Source organism: Lontra canadensis, unplaced genomic scaffold (assembly GCF_010015895.1).
Source record: "Lontra canadensis isolate GAN:19392208 unplaced genomic scaffold, GSC_riverotter_1.0 scaffold8, whole genome shotgun sequence".
In the NCBI taxonomy this organism is placed as follows: Eukaryota; Metazoa; Chordata; class Mammalia; order Carnivora; family Mustelidae; genus Lontra; species Lontra canadensis.
In genome coordinates this window covers 10671574-10690379 of record NW_022631002.1, presented here as the reverse complement: position 1 = coordinate 10690379, position 18806 = coordinate 10671574, and the positions used below count along the sequence as shown (strand labels likewise).

General features: G+C 37.9%; 1 protein-coding gene across 3 annotated transcripts in view; it reads left to right on the top strand.

Moving 5' to 3' along the window:
• CNTNAP4 (contactin associated protein family member 4) overlaps positions 1 to 18806 on the top strand; it is a 238152-nt gene that overhangs the window by 196946 nt on the left and 22400 nt on the right. For all 3 annotated transcript variants that reach the window (XM_032853931.1, XM_032853930.1, XM_032853932.1), the window contains 2 exons: positions 6953 to 7123; positions 7836 to 8054. In XM_032853931.1, coding sequence (XP_032709822.1) covers positions 6953 to 7123; positions 7836 to 8054 — 390 coding nt within the window. The remainder of the gene's footprint in view (positions 1 to 6952; positions 7124 to 7835; positions 8055 to 18806) is intronic.

Here is an 18806-nt window from a genome sequence, read left to right as displayed (position 1 = left end):
ACACTGAGAGATGCAGTCATCTTCTACAGCTTTTATAGATATCTTTTGGCTGATATTTCATTACAAAGTAGGTTTTATTTTTATTTTTACTCAAAAAAAAGTTTGTGTGCTTTATTCTCAGATTTCTTTCAAATTTGAGGATACCTGCTTATTGCTTTAATACACACACACACACACACACACACACACACACACACAAAATAGGCTGGACACATTTTCTTCCTCTCGGAAATTTGTGGATAGTGCTCCTTTGTCTCCTGATATTGACTATTGCTGTATGCTGAAGACAAACTGATTTTTTCACCTGCTAGATGACTGGCTTTTTCTAACCGAATACTTTACGGAATAATTTCCCCTAAAGGTCAGTAACTTAACAAGGATGCATCTCAGTGTTGTGCATTGCCATTAATTTTTCCTGAAATTGGATGTGATGTTGTAAAATATATAAAATGTAAATTTTTTAAGAAGCTTGTTGTTGCAAACATGATCTAAATTTCTGCTCTCAGTTTATTAATCTGAATAAGGTAGTCTTTTCAACTCTGGCATTTGAATTTTTCTAATTATTTTATTCAGTGTATTTCTCAGTTAATTCGTTGTTGAATTTTTATGTCCGTGAAGGAGCCCCCAAGACTTACATGGTTAGAAATTATTGTTCTAAGTTTCTTGTTCCAAAAAAGTCTTGTCAATGAAATTAGGTGGTTTTTTTTTTTTCTTTTTCATTTTGTCTGCATCGACTTGTTCAGCTGTCTGAGAAATCACAGCTGCCCAAAATGCATTAAATAATCAAAGGTGCATGTAGGCAATAAATAACTTTGCAGAAGTTACATTCGTAGACTGGAGAAAGATATTGACTAGTGATTTGGTTAATTTCTCTTCCATTGGACAAAGTTCTGTTCCATTTGACAGACTACATATAAACCATTAAAAAGAGTGAGGATCAATTCCATTTCAACAGATAATCATATAATTTTGCAAGTTCCACTATGTCTGTTAATCCTCTACCATTAGGAAATTCTTTTTAATTTTTATATTTTTATTTTCTCTTCTTAGGTTTTTCTTTATTTAATTTTCCTGAAGTTTCTTCATCTTTTTACCCCTTCCACCTTTTTCTCTTCTTTCTTCTCTCTCTCTTCTGCTCTCCTCTTTCCCTCCTTCTTTCTAGTAGTTTATCTAAGAATTTGAGTGTATTTATTAAGATACACATAATACAAACTAACTGGGACAAGTTAACCTTTCTTATTGCTACTTTGACAAAGGAAATCTCATAATTTCACTCAACAAATATTTATTGAGCCCATACATTTTACTATGCCTTCCCCACATCTCAAGAGAAAGACAGAGAGAGAGTGCTAGCACAGAGGGAACAAAATAGACAGAGTGTTTGCGTTCTTGGAGCTTGAGTTCTCTTGGGGGAGAGGTAGATGATATGTAAGTAAAATATATGATATGATAGATGCTAGTAAGTGTTGTGAAGACAATATAGTTGAGGTGAGGGGGCTGTAGGTTTGGAAAATTTAAATAGAATAGTTATAAAATGCCCACTAAGAAGGTGACATTTGAATATAAATCTGAAATAAATAAGGGAGAAAGGCGTGTGTATATCTGTGAAAGAGTACTCTGGACAGAGGGAGAAGCCAGAGTAACCATGCAGAGATGGGAATGTTCGTGGAAAAACAAGATGGTCAAAATATCTGGAGCAGAGGGAGCAAGGAATGATGGAAGACATTAGAAGATCTGGTGGTCAGATCTTTGAGGATTTTGAGAGGTCTTTATTTTTCAACTTCAATAAGATTGGAAAACATTGGAGAATTTTGAGCAGAGGGTTGGTGTGATCTAATTTACATTTTAATGAGATATAATGGGGAAGGTGGAAGCAAGAAGGCCATTTATAAGACCATATCACCAACCCAGCTGAGGGATCATGGTGGCTTAGGCCATGGGTACAATAATGATAGTTGTAGTATGGGAACAGATCAAAAGGAGAAGCAATACAGTTTGCTGATGGATCAATGTAGGTTGCAGAAGAATCAAGAATAACACCAAGGTGTTTGGTCACATAATCAGTTGGAGGCACAAAATTGGCATTATTCAAGAGGGAGAATATTGCTGGGGTCAAGAAGTTGCAGAAAAATGTAAAGAACTCAGGTTTTTTAACATATTAAAGTTATGATGGAGGCATACAGATAGAGATGTGGAGCTGTTAGTTTGAGAGTTCCAGGCTGCAGATATGTTTCTGTAAGTCATCAGCATACTTAAAGCCATGAAATGGACCAGCAGGAGTCATTGTGGATGCAGAAGTGTAGTGATAGAGTCTGGGGGCGTTCCAACATTAATAGGTTGAGGAGGGAAAGAGGAAGAAAGAAAGAAACAGAATTATAGCACTAATGAGAAAGGCAAAAGAGTGTTGGTATTCTGGAACCAAGTGAAGAAAAATGTTTCAAGGAGGGGAAAATAATCAACTATGTTAATTGTTTTTGATCGATTAAGTAAGGTGAGGACTGAGAATTGATGAAGGACTAGTAACTAGAATATATGAAGAATCCTCAGAAATCAACAGTGGGAAAAAAGAAACAATCCAATTAAAATATGGATGTTATGGATTGAATTGTTTCCCCACCCCAAAATTTATATGTTGAAGTCCTAACCCCAATAAAACTGTATTAAGTGGTGGGGTCTTTAAGGAGGTAATTCAAGTTAAATGAGGTCATAAGGGTGGTCCCCTAATTTGGTTGGCCTGGTGTGCTTATATGAAGAGGAAGAGACAACAGAGAGTTTCTCCTCCCACCTGTGCACAGAGGAAAGGCTATGGGAGAAGGTGGCCATCTACAAGCCAGAGATATACTAGATAAAAGACATGAAGAGAGATTTCATTATAAGGCCACAAATGGCAATTAAACACACAAAATCCCTCAAAATCACTAGCCACTGGAAAATGCATATCAAAACCACAATGCGATGTTACTGCATACCTTTCAAATGGCTGGAAAAAAAGTAGTGACACAGAATTCTGGCCAGGGCATGGAGAAACCTGAACCCTCACACATTGCTGGTGGGGATGTAAATGATATAGCCATTCTGGAAAGGAGTCTGGCAGTTTCCTAAAAAGAAAAACATTCAACTCTCATACGACTCAGGGACTGTACTCCTGGGCAGTATCCCAGAGAAGTGAGAATTTACATTCATATGAAAACATGTACATGGATGTTCATAGCAGCTTTGTCTGTTAATTGCTGAAAACTAGAAACAATCCAGATGTCTTTCAACAGAAGAATGGTTAAACTAATTTTTCATACATGGACTACTGCTCAGCGAGAAGAAGTGAACTACTGACACGCACAAACCTGCCTTATCTTCAGAGAGTAAATCTGAGTGAAAAATAGTCTCACAGGGCTCATAAGCCTTTATTTATAGAACATGCTTCAGATGACATCAAAGAACTGATTAGGAGTTGTCACAGGGTTACAGAAGTGGGGAGGCGGGGAGAAGTACAGTGTGGCTGTAAAAGAGAAGCATAAGGAATACAGATTCCTGCATCTTGACTGGTGTCAGTGTTAACATCCTGGTTTCAGTGGTGTACTGTGTTTTTGCAAGATGTTGCCTATGGAGAAAACTAGCTAAGGGGCACACAGAATCTTTCTGTATTATTTCTTATAACTGCACGAGAATCTGCAATTATCTCAAAATAAAAATACTAGTGAAAGAAATTATATTTCTGGCTCTTGAAAATGATTGTTACACATTCAGAAAGATATGTTTGACTAGTAAATTATCCCTTGTCTTGGAGTTTCTGTATTTTACTTCATTTTGTTTACATGAGAAACTTAGTGTTACCAAACTTGTCGAGTTGTATACATTACATATACATGTCAATCATACCTCAAGAATGAAAGGAAGAAAGAAAGGTAGGTAGGTAGGGTTAGCATGTCATATGCATTCCGCTTTTAAAAGTAAAACAGAGTGCCTTAAAAAATAACAGCTTTTTCAAATATTGTTCTTTTTTAAAAACAGCTTTATTTGAGATATAATTTATATACCATACAATTCACGTATGTATAATGAGCTACTCTGTGGCTTATAGTATATTCACAGCATTGTATAACCATTACCGCAATCAGTTTTAGAATATTTTTGTCACCCAAAAAGAACTCTGTGCCCCTTATTGCCTATCATTCTCCAACTGCCTTGTCTCCCCAGTCCTAGAAAAACCACTAATCTACTTTCTGTCTCAATAAATCTGTTATTTTTAAAGGACAATTTATTTATGATATAAATAAAAGTTTAGCAAAAGGAATATTTTTAAAATTACTTCTAATCTTGACATTCTGCCTAGTTAATTTTTCTGAATGAGCTCTTTTTACTTTGTGTATGGAATTAAATTAAATCCTTCCTACCCCTTCTTCTATGGATCCCATTATCCATCCCCCTCCTTTTTTTTTTTTGAAAGATAAAAGGTGGAATTCCTGAAGGAATCATTCCAAATTTTTAGTACACTATACTGAATTTAATTGAAAACACACTAATTATTAATGACTTAAAATTATTTGCAACTATTAGTGAGTTGCGTAGAATAACACACTCTGATTTGCTTTTGTTGGGCTAATAAAAGGTGTCTAACTCTCCTGACTAATCCAGCAAGTGATTGCATTCAAAGCTACTACTGGGATTGGGATCATTCCTTGGCAGTTTAAGGATTTTTAAACCACCTTAGCCAGAAACTCTGTCTTCAAAAGACCTGCAGCTTCCTGCTGGTGCCTGCCTGCTGGGCTCTGCTCTGCCGCCCTCCCTCTCCCCTCCTTTCTCTGAGGCAGTTCACATTCCTCTCTGTGCTTCTTAATAGCCATCTGTAAAGAGCTGAGGTATCATATGCCATAAACATTATTCGATCATGGAAATAGTGGCCTTTGCTTTCTTTATAATTGTTTTGAATTAGCAGCAATTTCTTACTCCGATAACATGTTCTCTGTTTTTTACCTATTGAGAATCTGCACAATGAGGTTTGCTAACTAGACAAAATAGACACAATTATGTGTGTGAGAATGTTTAAGCTACCTAAGGTAATATATTGTTTCCATGGCTGTAAGAACATTCATTGTGAAGATAGCAGCTGTTCAAAGAATTGTTCCTTTGTTTCAACCAGTTCCCTGAAGCCCTCGATAGGATGCTTTATTGAGTTAGTTGTGATATTAAAATGAAACAACTGAAATATTATGTCTAATAATGATATTATCTAATTTAAACCTTTAAGGAATTCTGAGTGTTCTTTTTAATCTGACCAAATGGATAAGATTCAATAATATTCCATAATTTAGAGTTACAACTTTAATTTTCATGTTATATCACATTTCAACAGAAAGGCAGTTAAATCCTTTTAAAAATAGGTCAGGTAAGACCTTTTAAGAACACAAGTGCGTTGTTATCCCTGACTTGATACTTTGCATTTTCTTGCATTCATTCCTAGAGATCAAAATGTCTAAGCATAGAAATAACTGTAAAATGGAAATAAGGACTAGGCTTGGCAAACTCAGATAATACAGTTTCATTTGGCTGTAGGGGGGGGAAAAAGCCCTTAAAGTGTATTCTCAGCTGAATAAATTCAGCTCTAAAATTGTTCACAGATGAGCTGAGAATTGACTTTTGAATCAGGTCCCTAAGAAAAACAGAAAAAGTAAAATAGATACAGCCACTGCTTATTTGGTCCAGAATTTATAGAAAATAAATTAAAATCTAAGGAACAGATAGAAGCTGAGTCGAGTTTGTGATTTTGAACTCTGGTATCTGTTCCCTGCAAACATAATGAGCCATTGTTTTGAAATTACTGTTTTCTAACTTCAGTGGATCAATACGTCTTCCAGAAAGGTAATTTAGATAGAATTTTAACCAATGCTGTGAGTGCGTATGGAGGCAGGTTGCCTAAAACTCAAGTATGTATTTATATTTGATGTGTCGAGAGCTTGCTGGTGGCAGCAGCAATACATAGTTGATTTCTCTAATAGTGCTTCTCATCAACCACACATAGCCACTTGGATCTCACTCCTGTCACCTCATGCCTCTGCATTTATATTTTATTTCCCATACGGCCAGCTAGAGGAGTCCCACCGTGTTTTTTCAAGAGGAAAGTTATCGATGATACAACAGCCAAATGAATGGAAAGTGAAGATAAGAAGTTGCATGTGGACAGAAATTGTAATTAAATTACAATCCACATAAGTTTTTCTCAGATCTCTTCATTTATACCCCAGCCTTTTAAACATTTTCCGCTTATATTGAGCATTTTTAAATTTTCCAGAGTTCCTTCCTGCTCTTTATCTACCTATTACAAGCAAAGTAAAAGGTAATTTTGAATGAAAAGAGCATTTTCATGAGGAGATCAGCAAAGCACAGACCTAAGTAGTGTCTTGATCTTTAATTAGTTGAGACTATTTTGAATGCCAGTCTCAGTTTAGAAAATTGCAAAGCCCATTAATGAAAACAGTTAGTTCAAGGTGTGAGTCTTTGAAGTGTGTGCGTTAGACGTGTCCGAACAAAAAGTGATTTGAGCTTCTTTAGATTTTTTTGTTATTCAAAGGAATGTAGGTGTTTGAATTTTCAAGTTATAAAAAAAACTAAGTCTATTAACTAATGGTTGGCAGATTCTTATCATATCACTTTGCCAGAGGGCAGTGTTTAGGGTGAGGCTGATTTTCTTCTGTAAAATAAAACATTCAGACCATTTCTGCCATGTTCATTCCTCTCCTATGTTGGAAGGAATCCAGGATTGCAATCCTTTGTAAGATCACCAATTTTAAACTCACGTCTTGTTTAATAAATTAATAGAAAAACAGAAGCAGGTTTGTATAAATTAGCGATATTTTTAATGGTAGAAATGCTAAAAACAGAAAATGTAATTATGCCATTCATTTTATTTTATGAATTTTTCTTTTTGATTTTTTCCTTTTTTTTTTTTTTTAAACAGGGTCATTTTGGAATTCAGCTTCCTTCAATACTGAGGCCTCATACCTTCATTTTCCTACTTTCCATGGAGAACTTAGTGCAGATGTATCTTTCTTTTTTAAGACAACAGCTTCATCTGGGGTATTTTTAGAGAACCTGGGGATTACCGATTTTATAAGGATAGAGCTACGCTGTGAGTCTCCTTTTTCTTAGAAGTCTGTGGCATTCTATTTAATAGTAAATCCTTTAATTGTGAAACGACTGTGTTTCTACTTTATCAGCTAAATCTTTTCATTGTGTCCTTTTGGAAAAAAATCTATGATATTGGCCTTTTTGCAAGAAAATAATATATAACATGATAATTCGGGAAAACAATTGGTATTCTCTAAAACCAACTTAAGAAGAGTTTTAAACCCAAAAAATTAAATTTTTTAAAAATTCTGAGTTAACTACACAATTACTTAATTAAATCAACCAGCCATATAATTTCGTATGCCATATAATGTTGGTATACTTTTAGGCCACTGTTAGTATCTTAATATCAAATGTATATTACATGCTTTTAAAATTAGATGAACTTTGAATCAGTATAAAAATTATTTTTACATAAAATGCCAGATGCTATTTAGTTTTCTTGTCCTGGTTACATAGTTTTGCTCTATCAATATGCAAAATTAACTCTGAGGATGAATTTCTTAAAATCTGGGTTTTTTTCAAAGTGTGCTTTCCAGTCTCATTTCATGTCTCTTCTTTACTGATGTCATCGGGTCCTTCCGTAAGATTTAAGCCGTCACTTTTCTGTTTCGTGGTTGCTATGCCCTGGTGCTATATGCCCAAGGGTACTGAGGACTCCACTGTCCAGCACATGGACTAAGTCGAACAATCTTCATGTCTCCTATTCCCAGCTCCGGCAGTAGTGACCTTTTCATTTGATGTGGGGAATGGGCCTTTCGAAATCTCGGTGCAGTCACCTGAGCACTTCAACGACAACCAGTGGCACCACGTCAGGGTGGAAAGGAACATGAAGGAGGCATCTCTTCAAGTGGACCAGCTCTTACCGAAGATACAGCCTGCTCCCGCCGACGGGCACGTCCTCTTACAGCTCAACAGTCAGCTCTTCGTGGGTAAGTTCTGATGGTGGGCAGTTTGTCACTGAACTGTAGGACGGAAGTGCGGAGCTGGGCCAAGATGAAATAATAACAACCGGTAACAGCAGCAAGCCACTGCTGACTGAGAACCCGTGTTCCAGGCTCCTGGTTCTTCCTCATAATCAACCTGTGACACGGGTTAGCCCCATTTTACAGATGAACTGACGGAGGCACAAGGGATTGCAGTGCCTTGCCTCCAGACATCTGCCTAGCAAATGAGATTTAAATCTATGTTGATTCATTCCTAAACCTGGATTCTTAATATTATGTAATTGGTTCGAGTTTGGGTTTGTTTGGTTGGTTGGTTGGTTTTGGTTTTGGTCTTGTTTCTTACATTAGCACTTTCAGTGTTTTGTTGAGAGGTGTTTCTCTCCTTTCTCATGGGATTTAAGGAACCTTCCCTGTAGTTCCAGCTAATGCCAAACAGGGACCCCTGTCAAAAAACAGGCTAATAGAGGAAAAAAAAGCAGGAGCCAAGTGTATAAACCATCGATTCTTCCGGTGCTCCTCAATTTGCCCACTGTTCAGATGCCTTCTGAACACCGACCTCGCATTTATTTATATCCAGACATTCCTTTACTGCCTGGATACATTCACTTGGTTTCTATAGACCGGATACTGGAATCCTTCTGGAAGCATTTGTTTTATTTTCAGTCTTTGCTAATTACTTCAGAGAACTCATCGACCATTAAGTTCAAGGAGTTATTTCTTACTTGATCACTTCTCATATATTTTAATGTAAATAAGGGCACAGCAGCTCTATAAAGCAGAATAAATGATAAATGATCAGAAATTATATTTCAAGCATTTTTAAGAGTTCTGTTTTAATACAAAATTCAACAGATTCCCTTTATATCTTTCGTTGCTTAATAATCTTGTTTTATTACCCTCACTGCAAAAGAGAAGCCTATTTGTGACTTATTTGACTAAGACACATTTGGGATTTCTAATGAATTTATATACTCCTTATTTCTATTATCAGTTCTTTCATTCAATAAATAGTTAATGAGCGTCTTCTCTGAGTAGGGCGCTGCACTAGACGACGACCTAATCATAATCTTGCAACCACTCAACTGACTTATTGAAGGGTATGGAAATAGTAGGGAGTACTCGGAATACATAACTTTTCTTTTAGTAACATGCTAGAAACTCGGTCATGAAATTGACATAGATATTTCTCGATATACAAAAACTGAGAAAGGGCTGCAGCCAAAGCTATGGCAATTTAAAATCTGTCAGTATCTTGGAAATAGCCTTACTATTCTTGGAAATTGAGAAGGCTGAAACAGTCCTCGAATTTTTCAGTGAACTCTGCTGCAGTTCGCCTGAACGTGAACTTTCATCCTTTGTATGAATTTTAACTTCATAGAAATGAAGTCACTAGATAGTGTGTGTGATAGGAATCCTGGCCTTAATTTGATTTCAGGAAGTTGTAACGGTTAGAAGTACTGTTATTATATCAGAAGACTGTGTTGGAACAGACTTGAGTCTTTTGCCATCAATCCTGTGTTATAATTTTAATAAATATATCTAAGAGATTTCATCTTTATGGTGGCAATTGGTTAGGCTTTTGATATTCCCATATGTGTTCAGATCCGAGGACTGCCTTAGTGAAAGTTTTATAAATTAAAATCTTTAGTATGTTTAAGTCAAGTCACTGAAAACTAGAAAGAAAAGGCAGAAAGATCTCTGCAAAAAAATGTTACATTCACTATTAAGACAAATCTGTTTATATAATTCCCTTCTTTTTACTCACAGGTAACCAAGAAAATTGACAATTTGTGATGATATTGAAAGGACTCTTATTTTTTTAAAACGGCATAGGGACAGGAAGGTCACTGGCTGTCCAGAGGCCACATCAGTGTCTTGTTTCTGTCTTTACCTCTACCACATGAGTGGGCCCCTGTCTTGGGAAAGGGCCCCAACCAAGTTAATAAAAACTATACTTACACAAAAAATACTGATTTATCAATTTGTAACATTACTATCACACAAATCAGAATATTTTTTAAAATTTCTAGATGAAAATACTTCACTGGGGGGTTAAATTTTAATTTAAAAGCTTACACTGAATTAGCGCAAAGTAGATAAAAAAAACTAGTAAAAAATAAGTGAAAATTAGAACCAATTTAATATAGTTCTTACTGAGACCAGAAAGTAGCTCTCTGCATTCTTGATAGTATGTTTCAGTGGAAGAGACAAGAGGCAGCCAGTAAAAGAGTAAATAGTAGGACAAAATAGATCTTATTTGTCATATAAGTTTTTGATGTTAATACTTATTTTATACACGCATGCACACACACATATATATATATTTATGTGTGTGTGTGTGTGTGTATGTTCAACTTTAGATGATGGATAATACTATAAAATGTCAGGAAATGACTTGGGTTGGGAGGGCTTCTACCTGAAGTGGGGTAGTCAGGGGAGTGGCTCTCTGAAGGCCTCACCTTTGAAGAGAAGCCAGAGAAAGCAGAGGAGGGAACTTGTGAACACCTGAAGGGAGAGAATTCCTGGCCAAGGGACCATACTCAACCTGAAGAGAAGGAGCCTTTGTGGTCGGAGGAGAGAGTTGGTCTGAGGGAAAGTGTGGTGTCAATCATCTTCAAGTTATATACTGGGCCTTGTGAGACCATAGGGAGGAATTTTGCTTTTATTCTGAGGTACAGAGGAGTGGCAAGATCTAATGGACATTTTCTTTTCTTTTCTTTCTTTTTTTTTTTTTTTTGAAGATTTTATTTATTTATTTGACAGACAGCGATCACAAGTAGGCAGAGAGAGAGGAGGAAGCAGGCTCCCGCTGAGCAGAGAGCCCGATGTGGGGCTCGATCCCAGGACCCTGAGATCATAACCTGAGCCGAAGGCAGAGGCTTTAATCCACTGAGCCACCCAGGCACCCTAATGGACATTTTCCATGTCTCCCTTGCTGCTGTGAAGAACATGGATTGAGGGAATGGGGTAGAAGCAGGCTAGAGCAGTGGTCCCCGTGGGAGATGGTGGTGGCAGGGGCTGGAGAGGAGATGGTGAAAACCAGCTGTGGGCCATACTTTAAGTGTAGACACACACAGCTTGTGCTGGATTGGTTGTTGCTGGTAGTGTGTTACTTCTTACCCCTGCTAATCTTCTTGGGGACAAGGTGCTTCTTTGTAGGTCCCTGGGATCCTCACAACATTTCTCAGTTTTTAATTTCAACTGAAGTTCATGTTTCTCATTCTCTTCCTTTATCATAATTTGTAGGATGATTCAAGCTGTTCCCAGACCCCTCAGTCTGGATTATATACTATAAGCCCTGCAAACAATAGTCCCACCAGGCTGCGAAAGATTGCTGGTCCTTCTTCGAAGCCCAGAGAAAATATTTCCCTTTCTCCCTTTTCTTCAGTGAGATCCCACCCACACCACAATGACACACTCCCAAGAAACTGGGCTTCTCTGTTCATATGTTCTGTGCCAGCACATGGTCAGATATCGAAGGGACACTCTCTTGGGCACTGTTTCCCCACGTTTGAATACCTTCCGGTATTCTAGAGCTAAATCTGTTCTCCGAGCCATGACTCAGGGATGCCTGGGAGTCTGTGCTCTGATTCAACAGAAATGATCTTCTAGTTCAGATTTTAAAGAGTAATTTCATTCCCCTCACTTTAAAGTTCAAGAGTTTAATTTGTAGTTCACCCTTCCATCTTAAAAATAATTATGGCTAATCAGTATCTTTAAGTATACATAATGACTGTCATTCATTTTGGGGTATCAGGATATAGTGAGATAAATGTAACTGCAAAGAGTAAGTCTATAGTGTAACTTTTACTCCTAAATAATGTTTGAATCCAGACAATGATGGTGATGATAGTTGTAAGTTACACAGAAACACAGTTCTTTTTAAACACGGGAGCAAACTGTAAGACTAAGCTAATGTTAGTCCAAGATAATGTTAGTATCCCAGCACTTAGTAGCTTTTACCAAAAATGTGCCTTCCTTTTTATAAACAAATTTGGCAGAAAACATTAACACTATTGTGGAATATTTCAAATACCAAATGAAGTTACTTTATAAAACTACAAATATGAAACATAAGAAATTTTGATAATATAGAACTATGTTTGTTTGAGATATATCTATAACATTTTTACCTATAAGTAAAGTGTTGTGGATATATGAATATATATTCATTTTTATTTCCATTATCGTCTCTTTCTCACTGTGCTACCACAGCCAGGCCTATGTTGATGATACTTACTGACATTACATTTTTTTGAAATTAAGGATTTTGGTGGTCGCTCAGAAGTGACTAGTGGAATGGGACGACCTAAAAGCACCTGATATGTTTTCCCAATCGCTGCCTTCAGTCTCTCCCTTAAAAAGCTGTTGTAAAGTGTGTCCACATCTCAGAGTGAAACTCTGAGGCACGACTGATGCTTTACCTTCTGAGCAAAATCAGTAAAAAGAAATAGAAGGCATGATTAAAAATGTGATTCAACTGAGCAACAATGATATATGACGATTAAAATAGAAAGAAGAAAATGAGAGTCTCGGAGGTGGAACTAGGTTCGTCTACAGCAAAGAATTATAGAACACAGCAATCCCTGTAGTTCCAAATGTTGGAATAATTGTCTTCAGTTAACTAAACTGTAGGATGCCATGCAACGTGAAGGAGTAATAAAATAATGAACATAAAACCTTGTATGAAGAAGTCAAAGCGGTCGACGAGAATGTAATGTGATAAATTAGAACCAGTGAACACCAGTGCAGTGACCATCTCCTCCCCTTCCCCGCTATCCCAACCATCACATAGCTCTTTGTAATAAAAAAGATGATTCACCTTGTAGTTGTAGCCCATCTTTCCCCATTCTTGCTTTTAATTATGGCACTGGGTCTTTCCTGGCCTTTTCATTCTTTCACTTTCTCCTTTCTGTATGTGCGTGATTTACGACCCGAGTTGAACAGTCCTATTCAGAGGTGCTATTTATTACTCTAAAAAATAAGTTTAGTGGCATGATGTTAATTGGTATATTAAACATATGCCCTTGACCCTGTTACACTGAGGACTCAGTGGCGAGAGTCACTGCTGTTATCATTCCCCTGCAAACATTCTCCAACCACGGAAATGATGGAGAGAAAAGAATCAATCATTTTTTTTTTCTAAGCTGAAATGTGACAGTGGTCATTTTCTATTTTGGTTTGTAAACTCAGCATTTTTCTTAGAAGCTTCTTAAATTAGCCTTGAATTGATTTTCATTCAACTAGCTCTGCAATTTTTGTTTGCAATCCAAATTCTTTTACTGACAGGTTTTTAAATGGGGCACACTCCATCGCAGTACTTTGCGACTCAGACCTGGAAGAGAAGTGAGAACTCCTGACATAGACTCAGAAGTCATTTGCATTGCATTTGAATTGCATCAAATCCACAGATGCTTGTCGAGCTTCTAGCGCAGACCGTTTCTAATCACCATACACAAAGGTTAATATTGAGCTCCGAGTTTATGGAAGCACTGAAGGCTGGTTCTCACCCTCAGTGGCACATGAGTGTCACCCAGGGATCTTTTGGGAAACTGACAATACCAGTAAAAAGATAGATTTATTTCGGGTGGATGGGCTTTTGTGGGCTTGTAAAGTTGGATACCACAAATACAGCCTTATACTGGTCCTTCGGTGAACATATGCTTGTATTTCTGTTGGGTCCGTACCCTAACAGTGGAATTACTGGGTCATAAGATGGGCATATGTTAAGCATTAAGAGACACAGCCAAATAGCTATTGACCATTTGGATACCCTCCTTATGACGTGGCTATTCAAATCTGTTGCCCATTTTCTGTAGGGTTGTCTTCTTTAAAAAAAAAAAAAAAAAGGTGGGGGGACTGGGTGTCTCAGTCAGATAATGTCTGACTCTTGATCTTAGCTTAGGTCTTGATCTCACAGTTGTGGTTTCAAGCCACAACTGTGGCTTGAAAAAAAAAAAAAAGATTTCTAAGAACTCTGTGTGTATTTTGGATTCATTTCAGATATATTTATTCCCAATTTCTTCTCTCTCTTTGGATTTTATTTTTATATGCATAATGGTGTCTTTTGATGAGCAGGGCTTATTAATTACAATATATTCTAGAATTTGTCTTTTTACTTTTAGTTTATGTTTTGTAGGCTAAAATAGTTATGAGAAGAGAATGTCAAAAAGTTTTACATTTGAATATTTTTTATTTCAATCTGATTTTCTTTTGTTGTAAATACGTTCCCACACACCAAAGCGCAGTGCAATGAAAGCCACGTTTCTCTTTCATGCAATCATATCATTTACTTCAATTGTGTTCTTCTCTCCTCCTTGAGATGTCTTTTTCATGATTAGCTTAAGAAGCACTCAGTGTACTTTTGCATGTTTAGTGAGCAAATCTTAGTGACTGTTGACTGAAATCAGAATTCACATGGGCTCTTTTAGGAGCAGAGACTATGACTCATACCACCGGCAGTTCATTTCTTTAAAATATGCCTTAGGAGGTCAAACCAGAGAGGTGCTGTGGCCTTGGCATGTGAGTAAATGAAGTAGACCCACATTTTTCTGCTGGGAGTACCATGAGGGCCTGTTCTCACCACTGACTTTGATTCAGGGACCAGTGCCAGCATTTTCTGCCCTATGACACTGTTGCTTACTACACTAGCTTCCTTTTCAGCCCTAATAGTTCTTTGAACATGAGGGAGAACAGTTCTCCTCCCTTTGACTCTCCTAGGATTATGCTCAATGAGGAATATTCCATGACAAAATTATAGCCGGGGTCCAGTCTCACAGCTCTGTACATTAATGTACCATTTCTTCGAGGCTAAGCCATCCCAAGGATGGCTGGGTAGGTCAGGATTAAAGATCCAGTACGTAATATACAGGAGACCATTTTTTCCCTTCAGTCCCCTGACTTGGTCGTGGGCCCAGCCTGCGTGGGCTATCACTTTCCTGTTCCAAATTCCTCTCAGTGGTCAGAGCCTCAGCTGCCTTTCTCTGCCACAGTGCCATGGTCAGGGAGAGCCCCTGTACTCTGCCAGACACATTTCTATAACTTCAAATTTTAAAGAGAAACGTGGGATCTTGATTTCTTTCTTTTCTAAGGCCCCTGGGCAAATATACAGTTGTTCCCAGTTAATCCTCAATAACATTCAAGCACAGTACCTAAATAATTTGCCATTAAAAAATTAAAGGTGTTCCTGCTTCCAAACCAAAAAAAAAAAAAAAAAAAAAAAAAAAATTGGCAAAGGAAAGAGCCAGTTCGTATTTCATGACAATAGCATCTGTCACTTAGACTCACTTCCTGAGAGTAATGAACATGATAAAAGGGTTGGAGTCAGTCTCTGTTCATCACCTAGTGCACCTATTAGGTACGGATCCCGGTACTGTTATGTAAGTGAACAGATTTAGTTTTATTCCTTCATGTAGGAAGGTTAGGCATGAGTTTCACAGGATACCAGTGTTTGTGAAGTTCCAGAATTCATTATATCTGATATAGCATGGCAGGTAAATTGATAGGAAATTAATTGGAAGACAGTTTGAAACATAATAGCTCAGTGGAAACATCCAGAATCAATTAATCAAACTGCAGCTCATTTTAATTGGACCTACTCTAACCCCGAAAAGTCGTTGGAATCTTTAATTAAGCTTTCAAGCTGAATACTATTTACACTGGCTGTGTTCTCCAGGATGGTTCTTCTTAAAATAAGAAGTTATTAACTTGAAACCTAATGGAAAAGCAAAAATCCTCAACACATGTATGACACATATGTTTATGTTTAATTAGACATTTTTCCTGAATATTAAAAAATGTAGTTTAAAACTATTTGATTAAAGGAGTGCCTGGGAGGCTCAGTCAGTTAAGCGTCTGCCTTCGGCTCAGGTCATGATCTCTGGGTCCTGGGATTGAGCCCCATGTTGGGCTGTCTGCTCAGTGGGGAGTCTGCTTCCTGCCCCCTCTCTCTGCTCCCCTCTCCCCACTCATGCTCTCTCATGCGCTCTCTCTCTCCAATAAATAAGATCTTTAAAAAAATACCCTATCTGATTAGGTAAACATTAATTCTTCACAAGTACACAATTCAGAAATCCTGTTTGCAAGGCTGGGTTTTGATTTTCTTCTCACTATTACAAACATATGTTTTTCATACATGTATGTGGTTTTTTGTTTTTTTTTTTCCTGTTAATATCCCCAGCCTCTAAACTTCTTGTCTACCAGGTACCTGTTTCTGCCATTAACATCATGGTTTCCCTGTCCAAGTCTACCACTAGACCATGGGCTCTATGAGGGCACATCAATGTACAGAATTGATGGTACAAGAATTACTGTACCTCCCATGTCAGACACCGTGCCCGGCGAAGAGCTCCAAAGTAGAGCTTCTAGAACTGAAATGCTGTTCAACCCAAAATGATCTAAGGAATAGAGGAAAATGAAAATGATCTTTTTTGACCATATTTTGGTGTGGAGACACACTTTGCAATAAAAAGCCCACTGTAGGTTCTCGCCCTTTTCTGCCTGTAATTGAGTGGGTTTATTTTAATATTTCCTCAGCTGTGCCCATGGGCTTGTCTCTGGAATTTCCTATGCCTCTAGCTCCTCATCATCTAGAACAAAGTAAAATAAATAAGAATAAACAAGCTGGGGCAGATAAAAAGGAATTGTATTCAGCTGTTGGACCCCCATGTTATTTAGTTATTATGATGTCACTGGCAAAGGGAGTTCAACTCCTAAAGCAGAGAGACTTGCTGCTTCAGAGTGATAAATGCTTACCAGGCCATGATGTAACATTACTGTTACATGATGATAATGTTATTTTAAATCATGATCTATCATGATTTAAAGTACTATAACATGAAATAAATGAAATACACCAGGAATCCACCTGTAATTCAGTCTTTCCAGCCCCTGGCCCTCTTCCAAAGAGTTTCCGGGCCAAAGCTAAAAGCAAGGCTGTGGGCTTCCTTACCCAAGAAAGAAAACTCCAGCAAGGACGCTAAGAGAATTTGGTCAAAGTCTTAACTCTGAGCTCTCGATATTCTGTTGAGGTGAGTTGGCAGAGTGTGAGAATAGGGAGGCCTGAAGCTAAGGTGAGTGTCAGTTTAGATGTGGCAGGAAAAGAAGGGTCCTGAGAATAAGGGGAGAAGAGAGACTTCTGGAATGGAAGGGGCAGAGTAGATGTAGGAGGAAGGAAACAAGAATATTGTCAGCTATCCTGAGACTCTGGGATGAGATGAACTCCTTGTTCCCCGCCATGCCTACGTAAACTGGAATTGGACTATGTCTGGCTCCATAGCGTGCTGCATCTGGATATATAAATAGAAAATATGACTTCATTGTATTTGCATCATAGAAGAGGCACAAATTATGTCAGCTGAAGCAATTTCAATACACAAATTTAAGTACAGGTGCTTGAATGGGGACCCTTATGTCTATGAATCTGAATTCTAAATACCATTAGTGAAATGAGTCCAAAATTCTTAGAAATTCTTTTAGTTTTCCCTTCATGGTATTTCATTATTCAAAAATGTAGACTTAATGGATTCAGAAACATTCCTTGGGTTTTATCCTCATTCTCAAGCTCAGGGACCCAGACTACCCTGTGTGGCCCAATAGCGTTTTCTCTTTGAAGCACCAAGCACCCAGCTCCCACCCTGCCTCCACCTGCCCCCGGCATAATCCAGTTTAATGAGCCAGTATGTTAACTGATTATTAATAATCAGTTATTAATGTCAATTGCTGATCAATTAGTTACGATTGTAAATAGTTACTGCACAGCTCTTCTGCATCAGGCACAGTTCTGTGTGCTGATGTGTGCTGATGTATGCTGATAATACACAAACTCAGTTGGTAAAATGTAAAACCTGGTAGACGGTGACAAAGGCCTATTTATGTAGGGTCTTTATGGCCAACTCTTGGCTCTGAAGTTTAAAAAAAAAACCCAAATATGTTTAAACTCTGAGGGATAAGAAGATGTTAAGCCATGTAGGCCAGATGAAGAGTGCGCTATGTGAAGTGGTAGAGGAGCCAGCGTGTCTTAGGAAGAGACAGCCTGTACAGAGCAGGTCTAAGATCTGGAGGTGAGACCGTATCATCTGTTCAGCGACAAAGCTCTGTTTTTAGAGGACACGTGTCCGTCTGACGCCTCTGAGTAGAATTGCCTGGACTATTTAGATTAGGGTACTACTTTCCCACTTCAGGTTCTGAGTATTAACGTATGGTGTTCTGGACACGTGGTGAAGGTCCTCTTCGAGCTTACATGCTTATCAGGATTGTGCTGACAAAATGCGGGGTCAAGGGACCGCCTGAATAAGATCCACGTCCCAGGTTGATTGTTTATTGTTTCAATTCCCAGTCCTTATTTCGGTCCCACAGAATCAGTATTTCTTGGAGCAAGTCTGTATCTTTACGAAGGCTTCCATGTGACACTCATATTCCTTAAGGTTTGAGAACCTCTGCCTTAGAACTGCAGGGTCTGATTCCACTCAGACACTGTAAACCTCTTCAGGGGTCACTTGACAAGTCATATTGTCAGGTATTAGCCAATAAGTGCTACATCACTGTCTCTCCATCGACCCCTTCTCCCCAGTTTGCTGAGAATCTTTCTGAACTTACATTTATCCACACTGGACCAGTATTGAGAAAAAATGCACTGGGAAGTATGGCAGACAAACACAAATAATCTCAGTAACCTTGTTTTTGATGGAAGAATAACGACCAAAGATGACATCGGTGCACAGTCATTAGAAGAACTCA